This window comes from Lagenorhynchus albirostris, chromosome 5, assembly GCF_949774975.1.
Source record: "Lagenorhynchus albirostris chromosome 5, mLagAlb1.1, whole genome shotgun sequence".
Taxonomy (NCBI): domain Eukaryota; kingdom Metazoa; phylum Chordata; class Mammalia; order Artiodactyla; family Delphinidae; genus Lagenorhynchus; species Lagenorhynchus albirostris.
In genome coordinates, this window is record NC_083099.1 from 129,973,461 (window position 1) to 129,991,886 (window position 18,426).

An 18,426-nucleotide genomic window follows, 5' to 3' on the forward strand; every position below is an offset into this window, starting at 1 on the left:
GCCATTGTCCTGTGTTCAGGTTTCAAGGAAAGGATTAAGTGGCCTCAGTGTCAGAATATCAGAGAAAAAAACTAGAACGTGTTAGACAGTATAGAGGTCATGGTAAATTTTTTAAGAAGTGTTGGTAACTTCAGTAGGTTGAGAAATGAATGAGAATATTGGAGATAGAGCATATAGATACATTAGAGCTTTTGCTGAAAAGGAAACGTGGTGCATCAATGAAGATTTTTTTTTTTTAATACTAGGAGACTTAATTAGGTTTGTAGGCAAAGAGGAAGTAAAAGATACAGAAAAGAGAGATAACTGAGCAAAGATCCTGGAGAAGACCAGAAAGGCTGGGATAAGGACATGAAGTTGGAGAATCTCTGAACCAAAGGGAGAGGAGACTTCACATTCCTGAGAGCGGGCAACATGCAGCTGGGTGGGTGGTGTCTCAGTTTTCCTGAAGTGGGAGGTGAGGTCACCTCTTAAGGAGAGGCTACAGGCGAGCGGTGGAAGTTTGGTCTAGTTGCTGTGAAGGACATCCATGGAAGAGGCAGCTGAGGACACATTATAAATTATACAGTCACATCGAGGACCTGGTGAGGTAGAAAATCATGAATTTTCGAGGCTGCATGGTTACAGAATTGTTTCCTAGCAATGGCAGCTGTCTGTGTATGGGGTCGGGGAAGGTGCGTCGTGGAATTCAGAGCTGGGTTATGTGATGAGCTGGATGTGGTGGGTGTTGAGAGGTTGTCTGTAAGAATGACATGTGCATGTGAATCACATGGAAATCAGTAGGTGTGAGGCAGGGTCTGAGACTCTGCCTTCCAGTAAGCTCTCAGGTAATGTGATGTTGCTGTTCCATTACATTTCGAGAAGTGAAGAGGCTTTTTTTGGGAATGAGGCCAAAAGAGGCCTCATAGGCCAGGAGAAAACGAGGGTTGGAGGATCCTGTTAGGTTGACTAGTATAGGTGAGGTGAGAGTTGGAAGAATGGAATTGTAGACTGAGACTAGAAAATTAGTAAGATTTTTGAAGTTAAAGGGTTCTGAGTGATGACCGATTCCAGAATGTAGTCCTGGCTGTGGTTGGTTAAAATGGAATGGCAGGGAAAATCCTGTGAGGTTCATTGGCCACTGAAATCCCTGAGGAAGCTGACAGGATTTGGGGTGATGTAATAAGAGTTCTTTAGCAAATAGGGAGGCAAAGATTAGGGAGTGTAGTGACAGTACTGTTGAAGGGCAGTGATGCTTGTTCAGGAAGACTTTTTACAAGAGGACGCAAGTGGAGTAGTTGTCTGCGAGTGGCCCCCAGCTGGAACACCTGTCCCTGTTGCTGACCAGCCCTACGGCACATGTGATCTTAAAATAAGCAGCCTCCATGTTAGATGGGGAAAGTGAGCTCCTGAGAGGTCACATGTCCTTCTCACCAAATCTGCAGGGGATATTTGAAAATGTTAAGGGGTGGTCTTGGGTGTGACCTAAATGCTATCCTCTTGCTGTTAAAGGCGTACATTTTGGGCTGGAAATAGGATGATGAGTTGTTGAGGTATTAATTATCTGATCCCAGACTCCTAAAGAAACTTTGGCAAGTTCAGTTATTTAAGTATCTGGGCCAGGAAACTGTGATTATAGCAGGTAGACCCTGGTTTATGGTTCTTCCAGCAGGGCAAGAGCAATGGCAACTTTCTAGTAAAAACATAAGCGTGCTACCACTCACTAGGCTGAGAAAAGGTAGGGAGAAAATAATAGTCCATTTCAGACTCAGGACTTCTGCATTCTCAAAGGTCAGAGACCCTCTGCATAGTTTAAAATTGTCTTGTTGATGGCATCTGTATAAATGGGACTAGAACTAACTTTTGATTCCTGTTCATTTTTAAAGAATGTTGCTGAAGAAAATACAACGGTACTATATTCCTTATATGGAGTCGTTGAACACAGTGGTACCATGAGGTCGGGGCATTACACTGCCTATGCCAAGGCAAGATCTGCAAACAGTCATCTCTCTAATCTTGTTCTCCACGGTGATATTCTACAGGGTAAGAAAGAGGTCTTACAGAATTCTGGTATTCAGCAGATATTTATGGCAAAACCAAAAAAGGATGAACTTGAATCTTTCCATTTATATATTTAATTTTACATTTCCTCCTGACAGATTTTGAAATGGAATCAACCAAAGGACAGTGGTTTCACATCAGCGACACACATGTGCAAGCTGTGCCTACAACTAAAGTACTAAATTCACAGGCTTACCTCCTATTTTATGAGAGAATACTGTAACAATTTCAAAAAGTGCTTTCTCTGGAAACATGTTTATGGCTTTTATAATGGCTGTAGTAATAAAAAAGTAAAGACTAACTAACTAAGTCATGTTAACTTAAAATTAAATACATGCCAGAAGAAATCATGTTTATTGAAATACTGAAGGGAAAATACCTAAAAATTTACAGTGGTTTTGTATTGTCACAGTGGTTTTTATTCCTGCTTCCAGTTTCTGGATTCTGAAATTACTTAAGTCCTCTGTGCTTATTAATACGTCTGGGTGGTGGTTTGCAACACATCAATAAAATGAATTACCCCCAAAACTTGTTTTATTACTTAGAAGATTTTAAGTTGTACTGACATACACTACTAGAAAACATTTAGAAGAAAAAGTTTCAGACTGAAACTTCAAGTGTGTTCGTTAAAGCAAAAAAGTGTTAATTTTATAAGCATAGGTATTTGACCTTGGTGGTAACATATATAATGCTTCTGATGCCATGCAGTGTGCATAAGCTGGGGTGTAAGCTGAACTCTGCACTTGTTCTGTGCTATTGTTAATCGACCCAAGGAAGACATTCATTGAAATCCCCTTAATGCCAGCCTCTGGCCAGAAAGTCTGTGAACTGTCCTAATAAATTCCTTTTTTTTACCCAAGCCAGCCACTGTTTCCAAGTTGCAAACAACCCTAAGAGCCTTAAGAATACCAAACCTGTCTAAACTTCCTGTAAGGTTCTCTATTAGGAATTCCTTGATGAGTTTACCTAAGACCTAGTCAGCCATACTGCATCCAAATTCCTTTGAAATACCAAAAACAGTATAAAATTTCAAAATGTTACTCAAAGACCTTATATAACCAAAGCATACGGTAGCACATGTTCTGTAAAATAAGTTAAATTAACTTTTTACTATGGTCTTTGCTTTTTTCAAAACTCCACAGTATAAAAACTGACTTGCTTCATTTATATGTCAGGAGGCATGTTTTCAGCTGCATCACAAGTATCTTTGTTCTTCGCTACCAGAATATATGTGTTTTAAGTCAGCTATTTAACACATCATTTAATGTTACTGAAACAAGTCACCTCAGTCTTAGGGATTTTCAGAGCTGTGAAAAAATACATCTAGTCCAGGGACTGACAGACTTCCTATAGGTAGTAAATGTCTTAGGCCTAAGTAAATGTCAAGGCCTAAATGTGTTAGGCCTTGAAGGCCACTTGGTCTGTCACAGCTATGCAACTCTGCCATTCCCTTGTAAAAAGCAGCCATAGGCAATATATAAATATACCTGATCATGGCTGTGTTCCAATAAAACTTACGTATAAAAACAGGCAGCAGGCCAGATTTATATTGCCAACAGGCCCCTCATAACTTAGGTGACTTGCCTCAAGTGCCACAGTTCATTTCATTAACAAGGCTGAGACAAAACAGGTCATCCAGATCCAAGAACAGTGGTCCTCAGACAAAGAGGCTTTGATAGTAACAACACGTTTATTGTATCATCCAGCCGAGAATACAAGATACACAAAACACTTCTTAATTTAGGAGAATATGAAAACATCAGGCAATTCCTAGAGTACTACTACGAACACAGCCTTCACCTACAGTAAAAATCTAGCCATTCAGTCATTTTGGTCATCATCCCAGTCTTTCTTCCCACTTGGAGGCTTGGGCCCACCGGCTGGTTTTGCCATGATGATCTGCAAAACAAAATCCACACGAGTATACTTATAAACTCAAGCTCTGGAGTGAAGAGAAAGAATATTTCTCTATTACCCTGCTTCATTATTAGGCAATCATCACCAATGAGCAATCTGTTATTACACTGCATATGAAACACTAGCATATTGTTATTGTCCAGCAGGTGAGTTTTCCGCTTTTGTGGACATTAATAGCAACAAAATTCACACACATTAGTGAGGGGCATTCTAAGACATGCACTTCAACAACCCAATGCTCGGAATGTGAAAAATATCTGCATGGATCACTGGCATAAATCAGTCAGTTTGGCACCTGATTTGCTATTTATATATGAGATTCGTCTTGCCAACCATCTTTATCCCAATTTCCTTGTGGTTTAGAAGCTTTAGGTCCACCTGCCAGTTTTGCCATTATAATCTAAAGTGGTCGATACGTAAAATATATATAAAGTTCAACAATGACATTTTCTAGTACCTATAAATGAGAGCCATTCAAATACAGGAAATGTGTGTTCATAAATGAAAAAATCCAAGCACCTAGTTGCCTGGAAACATGCTAGAAGCCTCATTTATCTAGAATGCACTAATCCAGCATTTTCCAAGTATAATCATATAGCATGTTTAAAGAAAGGATTTATGTTTGGGCAAAAAAAAAAAAAAAAAGGTGTTGGGGGTGCGTGGTAGCTTTGGGCTCAAATAAATTTGGGAAAAGTTAAAGTCAGTTGGCTTTCCCCACAGTAGAACTGTAAAACTCTGATATACATTCTAAATCTCAAAATTGGATACAGTATTCACTGCGTCCCAAATTTATAATTAAGAGATCTTTCTGTATAACATCAAGGGGTTTGGCTTGAGTCTCATGCAACACAAACCGTAAAATATCTTCACTACCACCTTCAATAGATTTCCCACCCCTTTTCAGAAGCTGCTTTCATAAAGAAACCTAACCTGAAATTCTTGGAGGAACATTTTACCAAATGAGGATAAATTCAGATTGAATTAAAGGCAGTAAGTATAATTTTAGAACCCAAGTATAGTTTAAGAAAAAAGTACCTAAAAACAGTTCTCAAACTTTAGTGGGCATTACAATCACCTGAAGGGCTTATTTAAAACAGACTGATGGGCCTCTTTCCAGAGTTTCACTCAGTGGGTCTGGGAATTTGTATTTTTATTAAGTTCTTCAGTGATGTTGATGCTATTGACTAGGAGGCAATTTGAGAACTAGTGAAATAAACACTTGAACAAGATTAATCCAGCCCTACTACATTTTCCAATGCTTAAAACTTGATTTACAAGTCCTTTTCCAGAATATGTACTATGCAAAATAGGTACAACTATATTGAAGAGTGTTCATTAGACAGTTGGATGGGTTCTTCAGATACATATTTTCATGTACAGAGAGCTAAGGGCATGTAACAATGAACATCCTCCCCTAGGGTAAAACAAAACACAGCCTTCCCAGTTTAAAACCGAAATTCAGAAGTACCTGTGTGAGCAAGGCGCTTACTTGTGTTATTAACATTACTGTCTTGCTTGGACACTGACATTCAAAAAGTTCCTTAGGAACTTCTACTATTAGAATTTCTGCTTACGTCATGCTTCCGTCTAGGTAGCTTCTCCTGTCCCCTTATACTTTTGGTCCTCCTTTTTATTCTTAGCCACATGTTAACTTATAGAACAAACATTTCCTTAAGGCATTTAAACATTATCCTTGTTTAAAAACTCCAAAAACATATTCTTCCACTAAAAACTATTTGAGGCACTGATATAAAAATACACTATTAATAAATCCAGTACATAGATATCCAGTATCTGATTACTTTCAGTGTGTTGAAACTGGATCTCCAGGTTCCATTTTTGGTCATCTTACCTAAGAAAAAGTTCTTCCTTTACCGAAGTGAAATTTGTTTTGCTATAATTACAACCAACCGATCTGAGAATAAGTCTAATTTCCTTTCCATTTCTACCTAAAACTTGCTTCTATTAATTTGGCATGATTTTCATTTATTGGATTTATACTGTGCCCCTAGCAATTAAAATTTTCTACTCAGTATTTAAAAATTATTCATTGGTTAATAATCACTTCTAGAATTGTGTAGGAAAATACATTTCATTAAGTTTAGAAAACACCTTTTTGAAAAACTATGAATTCTGGTTTATCTGTGAATCCAAAGTAGTCTTCATCACTTTTCTTCTCTGCCATAATTCCTCAAAAATATTGGCAGAAATACTATGATTTTTTATACCTTAAGATCTTAGTACCCCAAGACATAATCTGTCACAGAAGAAAAAAATTTAAATGCCAGGTCCTATCATCTCCACACTTCCTTGAAGGTGGTACAGTAGTTCCCCCTTAGATGCCTTCCAAGAATCCCAGTGGATGCCTGAAACTGAGCATAGTAATGAACCCTATATCTGTGCTTTTTCCCATACATACATACCTATGATAAAATATATAAATTAGGCACAATAAGAGAATATCTGATTGGTAGCATCACTACTCTTGCACTTTGGGACCAGTAAGTAAAATATGTTGACCTGATAATCGAAATGGCTAACAGACAGTGCACACAGCGTGGATATGCTGGATGAAGAGATGATTCACGTCCTGGACCAGGACAGTGTGAGATTTCATCACACAGTATACTTACAATGGCACACAATTTAAAATTTATGAATTACTTATTTCTAGGATTTTCTTTCTTATATTCTAGGATTGCAGGTGACTTGTGTAAACTGAAACCACAGAAAGTAAAACTGCATATAAGGGAGGGAATACTGTAGTCTGCAATATCCGCCTCAGATCTTTATGGCCCTTCCATATTCCATCTTAAACTTCCTCTCTAGATTATGTGTACAAAGACTTTCTTAGTCTAAAAAGTCTTGAAAACTATGAATCTGTATCAGATTTTACCCACTCCAGTTCCCAAATGGCAAAGGATTCTTTCACTGGCAAAATCTTCATTTTAAATTAGCTGAAATACATTCAAAACAATTTAAAACTGTAATAGAATTAAAACAATTTGGGGGGGTACTCTGAATAGAATGAGAACTGTGCTATGTTCTAGTTCCATGAAAATATACTTCCAACTACATAAAAATTAGTATTTTTAAAGATCAAAATTTCACTTCTCACTCACCTGATCCACTCTAAGTACAGTGACAGCAGCATTAGTAGCCAGTTTGATAGCCCAGTATTTTCCCAGGTAAGTATCTAGAACACCAGCTTCCAACATGTCCTTTACAGCAGGAACTTCAGCCTGTCAACACAAAACTACTTTTATTCTTTCACTTTAAATGTTTATGTGAAAATATCTGTACTCAATAGAAACATGGCTACTTAAATAAAACTAGAATGAGTAGCTAGGAAAAAGTACTACCTCATCTACACTGTAAAACAAATTTTAATAAAATACTAAATTCTCTATCAGATAAACTATGAAAAAGCTAACTGTTATGAAAATCATTTGTTCACAAATCAGAACATTTTCTGATTTTCCTTTTAAACTTAATACGTCTATTTTTAGGTTGTGCATTCACAAAATAAAACAAGTTCACAGTGTTTTTTTCAAATACCTCAATATCTAATCCAACATTTTTATTTCCTTCTTGATGTACTGCATAAAGTTTAGAGATTACTTCATTGGCCTTAACTCCAGAGTTTTCCGCCAGTGCCCGGGGAATAGCTTCAAATGCCTCAGCAAACTTCTTAATGGCATACTGTTCAAGTCCAGGACATGTCTAAAACAAAAATGTGCTTATTACTCAATTTTATTCGAACAATGACAAGAAAGTCAGTTTGTACATAGAAAGCCATATACCTCTCCATATGATGTGATCTGTTTGGCTAACTCAATTTCTGTTGCTCCACCTCCAGGTACAAGACGTTTATCCTATAATACGTAGTTTAAAAAAAAAAAAAACAGAAGTCACCAAGAAGCAATTTCCAGTTTTCTAAATCTTTTCAGATTCCAGTACTCCACCAGACTAGAGGTTTTAATCAGATTCAATTACAAGTTTTATAAAATTCAAATTCCAATTATGAATGTCATAAAAATGGCGTGATTTGAACAAATTACCTTACTGCACCATAGTGTCTGGTATACGAAAAAGGACCAAAGTTAAGAATGGGAACATCACTATGTGGTTATCTGTATTTCCAGATGTAGCACTAAGAATAGTGCTGAAGCAACTGAAGGTATATTATAATTGAAAACCACCATAAACCATCTCTTTAAAACAGTTATATATAAAAAAAAAAGTCTTGGGCTTCCCTGGTGGCGCAGTGGTTGAGTCCGCCTGCCGATGCAGGGGACGCGGGTTCATGCCCCAGTCCAGGAGGATCCTGCATGCCGCGGAGCAGCTGGGCCTGTGGGCCGTGGCCGCTGGGCCTGCACGTCTGGAGCCTGTGCTCCGCGGCAGGAGAGGCCACAACAGTGAAAGGCCCGTGTACCGCAAAAAAAAAAAAAAAAAAAAAAAAGAAGCCTTGATTTGCTATTTACTCCTTTTCATTTCATTTTAGAAAATTCATCAGCAACAAATACTTAAGTGGAGTCTTAAGGAGGAAGGTGCTTTGCTTTACACAAGCCATTCATTTTCAAGTTCTCAGAATGTCTGCCAACTGTTTTTGAGGATTTACAAATACTAAATTAAGATGAATGCTGATACTGACCCTTGTGAGAACTTTGAAAGTATTAACACCATCATCTACTGCCCTCTCTATATCATCCATCAGATTGTCTGTAGAGCCTCGAAGCACTATGGTAGAAATGGCACCATCTTCCTTTTCTGTCAATAAATTAAATATATTTGGGGATTAGTAAAAGGAAATTAACTCCCCACACTTCACATACATATAGTTTACACTACTTACCATGCTTAAAAACCACCACCTGCGTATCTCCAACCTCTGAGAGGTAAACACTGTCACAATGTCCCATTTCTTCAAGGACAGGAGGAGTCTGCGAAAAAATGACTCTTGTAATAAAAATAATTCAAATAGGTTCAACTCTCTTTTAATCCGGTCCAAAATACGTACCAATCTAGGAAGAGCTGTAGCACCAACTGTTTTACATAATCTTCTGAGATCCCATTTTGAGTTCAGCCTTTAAAAAACAAAACAAAGACCTTAACAGAAGTTTTAATTCCATGAGATACCAAAGTAAAACACAAGAGATTAAACAGGAAACTGTACATTGGGCCTCAGGTCACCTTCTTTTGACCCTGAAGGTTCAAGCTCAGAATGGGTCTGGACTGCACTGTGCAATCCAGTCACAGGTGTTTAGGGCATTATTCTAGAACTGGGAGAGTTCCAGTCTCCTTAGGATGTCAAGCGTTCATAGTTCTGAAATACTAAGGAAGCCCTGGTACACAGAAAACTTTTGCTTTACTTTGGGCAACTGCACTTTCTGTGAGGAGAAGAGTGATTTACTCTGCACGTTATATTACGTGCTCGGAGAGGTGGGAACGGGTGGGTGAACTGTCTAGTGTAAGCCACAAACGTGTTCATAAATTTAAAGCTATGTTCCTGACCCCACGCTCCAGCTGGCAGTGTGTACCAGGTCTGTGTCTGGTCTCTTAGGCTTCTCCCTCTCCCCCTTCAATTAACATCTGCTAACTGGTCCTTCAGCTCTTGGCCTAAAGGTAAGTTTTCTCAGAGGTGCTTCCTGTTCCCCTAGATCAAGTTAAATCCTCTTGCCATGCAATCTAATACCTCATACTTTCCCCCTTTTAACAGTCTTCATGTTGTGTTGAATTTATCTGCTTGGTGTTTCACCACTCAAAGCCATTTACAATCCAGGTTAATAGAATGCAGTCCCCTCTTACCTCACCAACATGATATTGTATTTGTTTGCATAATGAAGAGCCATGTCTGCCACTTTGCCACCTGTTACGACGACATTTGCACCACTACCAGCAATAGCTCTGACTTGCGTATCCATGAGGTTTTCTTCTCCCTTACTAAAATTCATCAATTCTTCAGCAGTCTTTATCAATACCGTTCCCTAGCAAAATAAGTGAGGATTTTCTTTAAAACCATTTCACCACGTTGCTGTTCAAAGTCACAGAATAACACTTTATTGAAGAAATAATTTAAAGATTTGGGAGAAAAATATGAAGATAAACATAAACATGAAGCAGAATACAAAATTTGTATGAAATTAACAAATTCAGCTTGTTCCTAGACCAATGCACCTGCCCCCAACACTGATGCATTTGCTCTTTGACAGGCACTTTGATGGAAAAATTGGAGAAATACACTGTACTTTTAGATGTTAGACAGGTATCCTGACATCTGTCTTCTGATGAATGTCAACCAATAGAATGTTGTGGTTCTCAAACTTTTTCTAAAACGTGGACTAAGTGACCAGCCCCACCCCACCCCTGCAAAACTTCAAAAACCGTCCACAACTCAGATTTCAAGAATTCTAGGGATGCAATCAACAGTGACCTATAAACATATACTTCAAAATTCTTAACGTGTTTTTAAAAACAAACTTCAGGGACTTCCCTGGTGGCGCAAGGGTTAAGAATCCGCCTGCCAATGCAGGGGACATGGGTTCGAGCCCTGGTCTGGGAAGATCCCACATGCCAAGGAGCAACTAAGCCCGTGAACCACAACTACTGAGCCTGCGCTCTAGAGCCCGGGAGCCGCAACTACTGAGCCCACGCACCTAGGGCCCATGCTCCGCAACGAGGGAAGCCACCACAATGAGAGGCCTGCGCAACACAATGAAGAGTAGCCCCCGCTCGTCGCAAGTAGAGAAAGCCCGCACACAGCAATGAAGACCCAACACAGCCAAAAATAAAAATAAATTTGTTATTAAAAAAATTTTAATGAACAGCACACACTCATTTTCTTCACTGAACATTTAACCTACTGAATTGTGTAAGTTCTACTAGAAGTCAAGAGCTGTTTATTAGAATATAAACAATACTGTCACCATCTAATGTTCCAAGTTTTGCACTTATATTTGAATTAGATATTCAAATATAAGTCTGATTAAAAAATAAACATGACCCGGCAATTTTCAATAATTATGTAGTATTCACTGGATTAAGAGGAAACTCTACCTCAAAATTTCAGAATCATTAAAACTATCTGAAAGGATAACCGCAAATTTTTACCTTTAAGGTTCTGAAATCTACATACCTTAGTTTCTGTTATCATTCCATCAAAAGGACAAGAGTACACTGCTATTTTTGCATCTTTGACAGATGTTACATCACCTTCAGTTTCCTTCTTAAAAACCATGCCATGCAATACTGAAGAGGAATGGATACCAGAGCCCTAAGGAGTTGGATATCAAAATCACCAGTGATTTCATGAAAATAACATCAGGGCTAATTTGTTGATTCTGCATGCACCAAAAATATTCATTTCTAAATAATATAATATACAAAGGCAGTGACTCCTGGGGATGAGTAGCGTGGTGGACATAAAGCATACCAGTCTGCTCAATGCAGGAATCACTGTGGCAACGAGCCACTGTTATGGAAGGGGGTCCTTCAGTGTACTGGGAAGAATCAAAGAACAACTGCTCTAAGCCATTCACTCACTCTGTACCAATGTACCAGGCAGAATAGGGATCAAAGCCAAGTTTCTGATTTCACAAGCTTACCATGTAATGGCAAAGGGGAAGGCAGTTCATGGATAAAGTCAGAAAACACCCAGCACGTATATTAATACACACACACTTACAGCTAACACATGTACTAATGTAAGCTAAACTCAGCTACATTAACAATCACATGTGTAAAATCACTACAGTTATAGGTTTTACTGCATCAAGCACAATATTTTTATCAAATACATACTCTTTAAATATTAAAAGTATGAATTTTATTATGATAGAGGAACAGAAAAACTTGAACCTCATTCAAAATTGCCAATAATTAATATTTTGTTTATGCACTATTCTCAACCTTCCAGCTATCATGGAAAAATGATGACTTAAGAAGACAATATGTTGATATCCTTTTAAATTTAACAAGTGGTAATATTACAATCTAGCAATATCCAAATGCTACAACAAAGGCAGGAAGTCCTAAGTGCCTAAAACCCACAAGATAAAATTTAGATTAACAGAAATTTTTTTTTTTGCAAAAAAAATCTGATCTATCTAGATAACATTAATGCATTTTCTAAACTTACCAGAATCTTACAAACTCTGATGTTATCAACATTGAAGTGGCCAGAGTCAGGAAAAATAGATACTGTTAAGAAAATGAGACATATCAAAAGATATATTGGGACAACAGAGAAAATATCTTAATCACATTAAGACATTTTAATTTTGGATCTTTTCATTTACTGATATTTACTCACCACATGCCTGAGCAATAAGTTTGGCCAGAAATGCTTCATTACCATATTGTTTACTCATTATGGAGGTATGAAGTAGAGATGACACTTCATCAACATCCCGAAGATTTTTTGCAGAACAACACACCAAGTCAGGAAGAATCTCATGGGCTTTTTTGCAGGCTATTTCATAACCTTCTATGACCTTAAATGTAAAAAGCAAAAATGTTTCTTCAAAAGATGTAATTTTGACATGACTTAGTAAGGTAGCTTATTTTGGTAACCCAATGAATACCAATCTTTATTTTCAATAGAAAAAAACAAAGCACACTTCCAGAATAACATTCACGGCACAGCCTACTATTTAAGGGTGCAGGCTTTGGTGAGAGCCCAAATTTGAATCCTAACTGCCATCACTAGCTACTTGCGCAAGGTTTTTCTAACTTAAGGCTCACTTTCCTTATCTGAAACAAAACAGGATTACTTCTAATAGGCCCCACTCATAGGGTTCTTGTAAGGATAGAATGAGATACTGCATGTGAAGCATATGTACTACAATGCCTGGCACAGAGAAAACTGCTCAAAATCAACTATTACTAATGACTTTTATTTAGTAGGTATATATACATAAGCAAATATGAAACGGGGTAGATTATAAAATGAACACTCACCTCTGAAACTGACAGGCCGAGTCTCAGAAGCTCTTCAGCTAATTCTAGAAGAGCTCCAGCAAAAACCAGAACAAAGTTTGTGCCATCTCCAACCTCTTGCTCTTGCATGTGAGAGGCCATTACAATCATTTTTGCAGCAGGATGCTGTACCTGACAGAAGGGGTTTGAATTTGAATATCAAGCTGAAACATTTGATCCTTAAAGCAAAATAAAATTGTTCATTTCCATTTCTTCTTAAATTAATAGACTCCAATCTCCCTATGGGTGATACCTGTCAGACAGACAGGTAACTGTCTGACAAGTAACAGTTACCTGTCAGACAGGTAACTCATGTGATCACACTGCTACACACTACTTATAGTGTAGTCACAAGAAGACAATCCAAGTCCACCTAGGCCTATGAACACGAATGCATCACCATAAATGAAAATAACTTCACAGGCACTTTCTTTTAATGGTCAGTCACCCAGTATGTACACCTGCATACATAAGGTTCATAACTTTATTATATATTCACTAAATTAAAAAACAAAGTAATTCCAACCACTAAACCTAAGGCACTTTTAAAAAAGGCTTCAGAAGTGCTAAAATAGATGTCATTTAACTTCATCACAAGTCTCAATTTTTATGTATTCTTTTTGTAAGGGGTTATCAATTATGGTTTAAAAGGAGGGGAATATAAAACATGTCTTAAAAACAGCATATCAAAATTTTAAGTGATCGTTTCTTAGGATTTAGTTGCTTTTTAAGAAATAATCAGAGTAACAGCTGATAGCACTGAGAAAACTAAAAAGCTGACATTATAGTTTATTATGAGGACAGTATCCCCGTCACACTTGAACAACTCCTGAGAACATCACAGAGTACAACATTCACATTCATAATAAGCCCCTCTATAAATATCTTGTGGAATTAAATTTGTTTTGTTCAATATTATTACTTCAAGACTATACTGTTATTTAAGAAGTTGAAGAAATGTTAACTTATCTATGGAGTTCTGTCTAAAAGCATTAAGCTCTGGTGCTTTAAGAGCTAAGTTCAAGAAAATTCCCTGAGATTGAACATATGCTTCAATTAGCAGCTGGCTGAGGAATGGTGCTCTATGTGTTCAGGTGCCAGGCTGTCCTCATACCTCGGCTGGCAGTATCTATTCTACAGATTCTATAACATCAAAACTGCAGGTGAACAAAGCAAAATTCCACAAACTGATTGTTTTATCTTCACAAAGACAATTAAAAAAAACACACACCACTATTTTCAAGTATCAGATGTTTCTACATTATTGAATAATTCACTTCAGTGTTACACTCTACAGAACAAGACAACATATTCAATTTGATATGATTATGAGCAAATATATTTTTTATCACAACCAATCATTCCATAAATTAATAATTTAGGAGATTTAAAATTTGAGTTGCTAAGATGTTAAACATAAAGAGGACTCTATAATTAGGAAAATCTGTATAATGAATTTTCAAGTTGGAAATAAAAAAATCCCTTATTATCCAATTTGAAATAAAGGTTCTTTTACATTAAAATATACTGAATTTTTGATGTCACCAAAACATTTCTTGGCTTTTTTAAAGAAATAACTTACTTCTAGCTCTCTTAAAACAGTTGCTGCATCATTTGTCACAAACAACTTCTCCAGGTGGTTGATAATCATTTTGTTCATTCCTCAAAAATAACAATTAGAAAAAGAAATCCATTATTACTCAAACCCTTCTCCAAATACTGGGAAAATCTAGTCAAGAAATATAAATTTATATCCATTCCTAAAAATAATTTTGTAAGAACTCAAAACATATTATCTATTCTTTAAGGTTATCTCATAGCCCTATGGCTTTGCCTGACTGCACACCTGTACTCTTTCCTTTTTAATCTCTGATAATGTTTATTAGCGAGGATGCCAATTTTGTCATATTTTTGTTCAATCAACACAGCATATTAACATGTACAAAGACTAAAATAATCTATTTAAAAGTACACTTATTTTTTTGCTTATTCCATAAATCTGTATCAATTAATTCAGTCGATGGTAGGAGACAAGAGAGAATTTTTCTCCTTTAAATTATAATGTCACTCTATGTAAAAGATCTGTTCCACATCTACAACCGTGAACACTAGGTACTGCCTCAATGGTGAAAGCACTATAACTTTTCTATCCTCTCAATAGGACAAAACGTAACATTTGGATTCCAACTTTTCTAAAAAGATATGAATTGCTGACTAAAGATTAGAAACATTGTACTGGTGTCACTGAGCTATGAAATAAATTTCAATGCCATACTATATTATGGCGAAAACTCTCAATTTACATATAATATCCTTAGAACAAGTTTGAAAGAGCTAGTACACAAAATTCTATTACAGTACTGTATCTTTTAAAACATGAATTTAGAAATTACCGTTTGGTCCATATGCTGTACGAGTTGTCTGGGCAAGCTCCTTGCAAGCCTGTATGTTCCTGTACACAGCCTCTTCCAACCCTGAAAAATGCTGTCAAAAAAACCTTCTGATTAGGCAGGACAGTGAATCTCAATAATTTCTTCATCTGTAAAATGGGGTAATATAATAGTACCTGTTTCAGAGGATTGTTAAAACTATCAAGCAAGATTTATATATGTAAAGTATGATGCTTGGTATTCACAAATTATCCACAGATTTGTCCACTAGTTGAATGAATAAAGCAAGACATTTTTAGGGACCACAGGTACCTACTTACACATCAAAACATAAAACCTGTAATTTTTAAAAAATGTAGTGAAAAGTGCAAGGAAGAGTGCTAAGATTGATTAGAGAAAGCAAATGAGCTCTTGCAGATAAAAATACCTTTTCAGAGTTTATCAGTACTTTCTAAAAGTTGAAATGTGGTCATGAATATTTATTGTGTTAAAACCTGAGCATTGTAAAACCAGCAGTTTTATGTTCACTGGGAATTAACATATCTGCCTCATAAATTTTTAGGAACCAAAGCATACAGATTTTGAATGCTCATTTGAACTGCAATATAATTCCAACATGTACACATTGAAAACTGCTGAATTGGTCACAGTACTAAAATTCTCAAGTTTTACACTGGACTTCTTTTAGACTTAGAACTTACCTGTGGTCTCAGATAAATTTCAAGAGCCTACTGTTCATGTGAACATTTTTCTAGAGCTGTTTTGCCCAAGAGAGTAGCCACTTGCCACAAGTGGCTATTTAAATTTTAAGTAATTAATTAAAAATTCAGTCCCTCAATTGCACTAGGCACAACTCAAGTGCCCAGTAGCTACTTGTGACTAGTGGGTACCATACTGGACAGTCCTGATATAGAACACTTCCATCACAGCAGACAGACAATACTGTTCTAAAGATCTCCTGCCTTACATTCTTGTTTTTCCCCCATCCCCATTCTCTGAGGAACAGTCATCTCTGATCATAAATTAGATCCTGTCAAACCCTTTAATGACTTCCCATCACTTAGGAAAAAATGTAAAGCCCCTGTCAGGGATAAATGTGTAGGCACATTCTAACCCTTGCCTACAACTCTTCTCAATTCATCTCTTACCGTTCCGTTGGTAAGCTTCAGCCCTATCACCTTTCTTGTTTTCTTTTAGCAGGTGACACTCATTCCATCCTCAGGGTCTCTGTACTCACTGGTCCCTCAGCCTGGAACACTTCTGCCTTTAATCTTGGCCACTAAGCACAGAGCTGAGAGTTCTTTCCTGAACATCTTAATTTAATTGTTCTATCTACTCCAACCCTTCCTTTTTAATTTTTTTTTTAGAGGCAGATTTTATTTCCTTTATCATTATTTGAAATTATCCTTTTTGTTCATTTGGCCATTTATTTCTGCCTCAGAAAAATAAAAACCATGGACATTCTTCAGCCTTTTAAAAAAGTGAGCAATGTCATTTTCAGCGAAGCTCTTTCACCAATATTTACATTAAACCTTGATATTTACTATATTCACAGCATCCCAAAAGTGCATCATGCCAACAAGAACCTAGTTCCCTAAACCTGTTACCATAAATGGAACCACACTACCTACATACCTTTAACTAAGCACAGAAAATATGGGGGACAAATAAAGGAACACTACCATTTGAACACAAGAGACACATTTATCAGTAGTGCTTTAAGATATTTTTAAAAAACTAAGCTTCTGAAATTACGTCCAAGATCTCGCCATAAAACAGTTTTATTTAGGCCAGGGTGTCACTTACCTTGTGGGTTACAACTATGATCGTTACAACCCTTTTCGTCCAATCTGCTCAATTTAATAATGAGAAAAGCAAGACCCAGAGGGATAAGTTTTACATCAAGCTAGCTATCCTAAGTTGCGACCAGAATCCATTCGCATTGTAACCACTGTTTATCCTACTATAACGCACTGCTTCTGCGAACTAAATGGGGAGCCTGCTGTTTCTCATTTAGAAAAAAGTTGCCAAGACAGGCCTCTTTGTCCCTCTCTTAACCGCACCACCCACTCCCCGAACTGTGGCAATCGGCTTCGCAGTTCCCAAAGCAATTTCACCTACGTTGTTTCACCTGTGTCGCCTTCTAAAGGAGAGACTCATCACCCCCGTTTTACGGATGGAGGTAAAATGCAGGAGCGGCCTTACATCTGTCCGACAACCAAGTACAGAACGCGGTGTCTGCGGCCTCGTCCCCCACTCGCCGTCTCTGCCCGCTCGACCCTCCCCGGCGTCCGTAAAGAACCAAAATGCCCGCGGGCCTCCGCGGCAGAGCCCTCCCGAGAACACCTCCCTTTCTGGAATCTTCTCTCGCTCCGACCGCAGTGTTGGGGGAGCACGCCCGGCCCGTTAGTACACCCTTCCCCTTCGCTGCGGCCGCCACTGCCCTACGCCGACTCTCCCACCTCACTCCTCCTTCCTCCTTTCCTTACCTTCGCTCCCTCCTTGAGCATCTGGGCAAAGCCCGGGGCCTTGGGGACGTGGAGAGCCATGACCACTACGCAGGGAGCAGTTCACGCGCCCGCTCAGACTATCCCTGAGGAAGCGAGGAGCGCGCACAGCCTCCTGGGAACGCAGCGTGCGGCGGCTTCACGCTCCTCCTCTCTCTCCAGCCGGGTCCGCCCCTTCCCCCAGCCGCCTGGACTGAAGCCTCGCGAGAAGGAGCACTTTGAGCAGTCAGAACTGACTTGACGATCCTCGATCTGGTCGATCGATCCGGCGGGTCGCGGAGCGCGCCATCTGTCTTCCGGCCGACGCACGCGCAGCCAGCCGGGCCGTTGTGGCACGCTGGCGATTTTTCCCTTTGACTAGGCTCGCTGCTCTGGACGTTTGAATTCTGCTGGTTCTGACCTGGAAGCCACACCTTCCAAGATTACCTTACTTGTAATCTTGCAGACCCTCGCATAACATCGGGGCAGGTGTGCGACGCCCCCCCCCTTTTTTTTAACCAAGGCAGGACACCTGCCTTCATCCCCAAAATCTATTCGTTGAGCGTGTGCTCGGACTTGGGTGCTGTAGCAGCTCTGGGGACTTGAAGGTGATAATTAAA

The 18,426-nt window shown here is 38.3% G+C and overlaps 2 protein-coding genes across 12 annotated transcripts in view; one reads left to right on the forward strand and one right to left on the reverse strand.

Annotated features, from left to right (window-relative positions):
* Nucleotides 1–2,384, forward strand: part of USP16 (ubiquitin specific peptidase 16) — a 30,491-nt gene extending 28,107 nt beyond the window's left edge. For all 10 annotated transcript variants that reach the window (XM_060150803.1, XM_060150802.1, XM_060150805.1 and 7 more), the window contains 2 exons: nucleotides 1,863–2,019; nucleotides 2,136–2,384. In XM_060150803.1, the coding sequence (XP_060006786.1) occupies nucleotides 1,863–2,019; nucleotides 2,136–2,260 (282 nt within the window). In that variant the 3' untranslated portion in view covers nucleotides 2,261–2,384. The remainder of the gene's footprint in view (nucleotides 1–1,862; nucleotides 2,020–2,135) is intronic.
* Nucleotides 2,385–3,708: 1,324 nt separating this feature from the next.
* On the reverse strand, nucleotides 3,709–17,963 carry CCT8 (chaperonin containing TCP1 subunit 8). 2 transcript variants are annotated; one of them, XM_060150811.1, is made up of 16 exons: nucleotides 17,810–17,963; nucleotides 15,324–15,414; nucleotides 14,513–14,592; nucleotides 12,913–13,062; nucleotides 12,266–12,446; nucleotides 12,092–12,153; nucleotides 11,090–11,227; nucleotides 9,763–9,941; nucleotides 8,975–9,041; nucleotides 8,810–8,897; nucleotides 8,609–8,724; nucleotides 7,758–7,829; nucleotides 7,513–7,677; nucleotides 7,077–7,196; nucleotides 4,250–4,354; nucleotides 3,709–3,936 (listed from the first exon to the last, which is right to left on the reverse strand). In XM_060150811.1, exons 1-15 carry the CDS (start codon nucleotides 17,867–17,869, stop codon nucleotides 4,262–4,264), a joined length of 1,662 nt encoding a protein of 553 aa, XP_060006794.1. In that variant the 5' UTR covers nucleotides 17,870–17,963; the 3' UTR covers nucleotides 3,709–3,936; nucleotides 4,250–4,261. The 2 variants fall into 2 exon arrangements, with proteins under 2 accessions (XP_060006794.1, XP_060006795.1); XM_060150812.1 differs by lacking the exon at nucleotides 4,250–4,354 and having other exon boundaries at nucleotides 17,810–17,962.
* Between the last annotated feature and the right edge of the window lie 463 nt (nucleotides 17,964–18,426).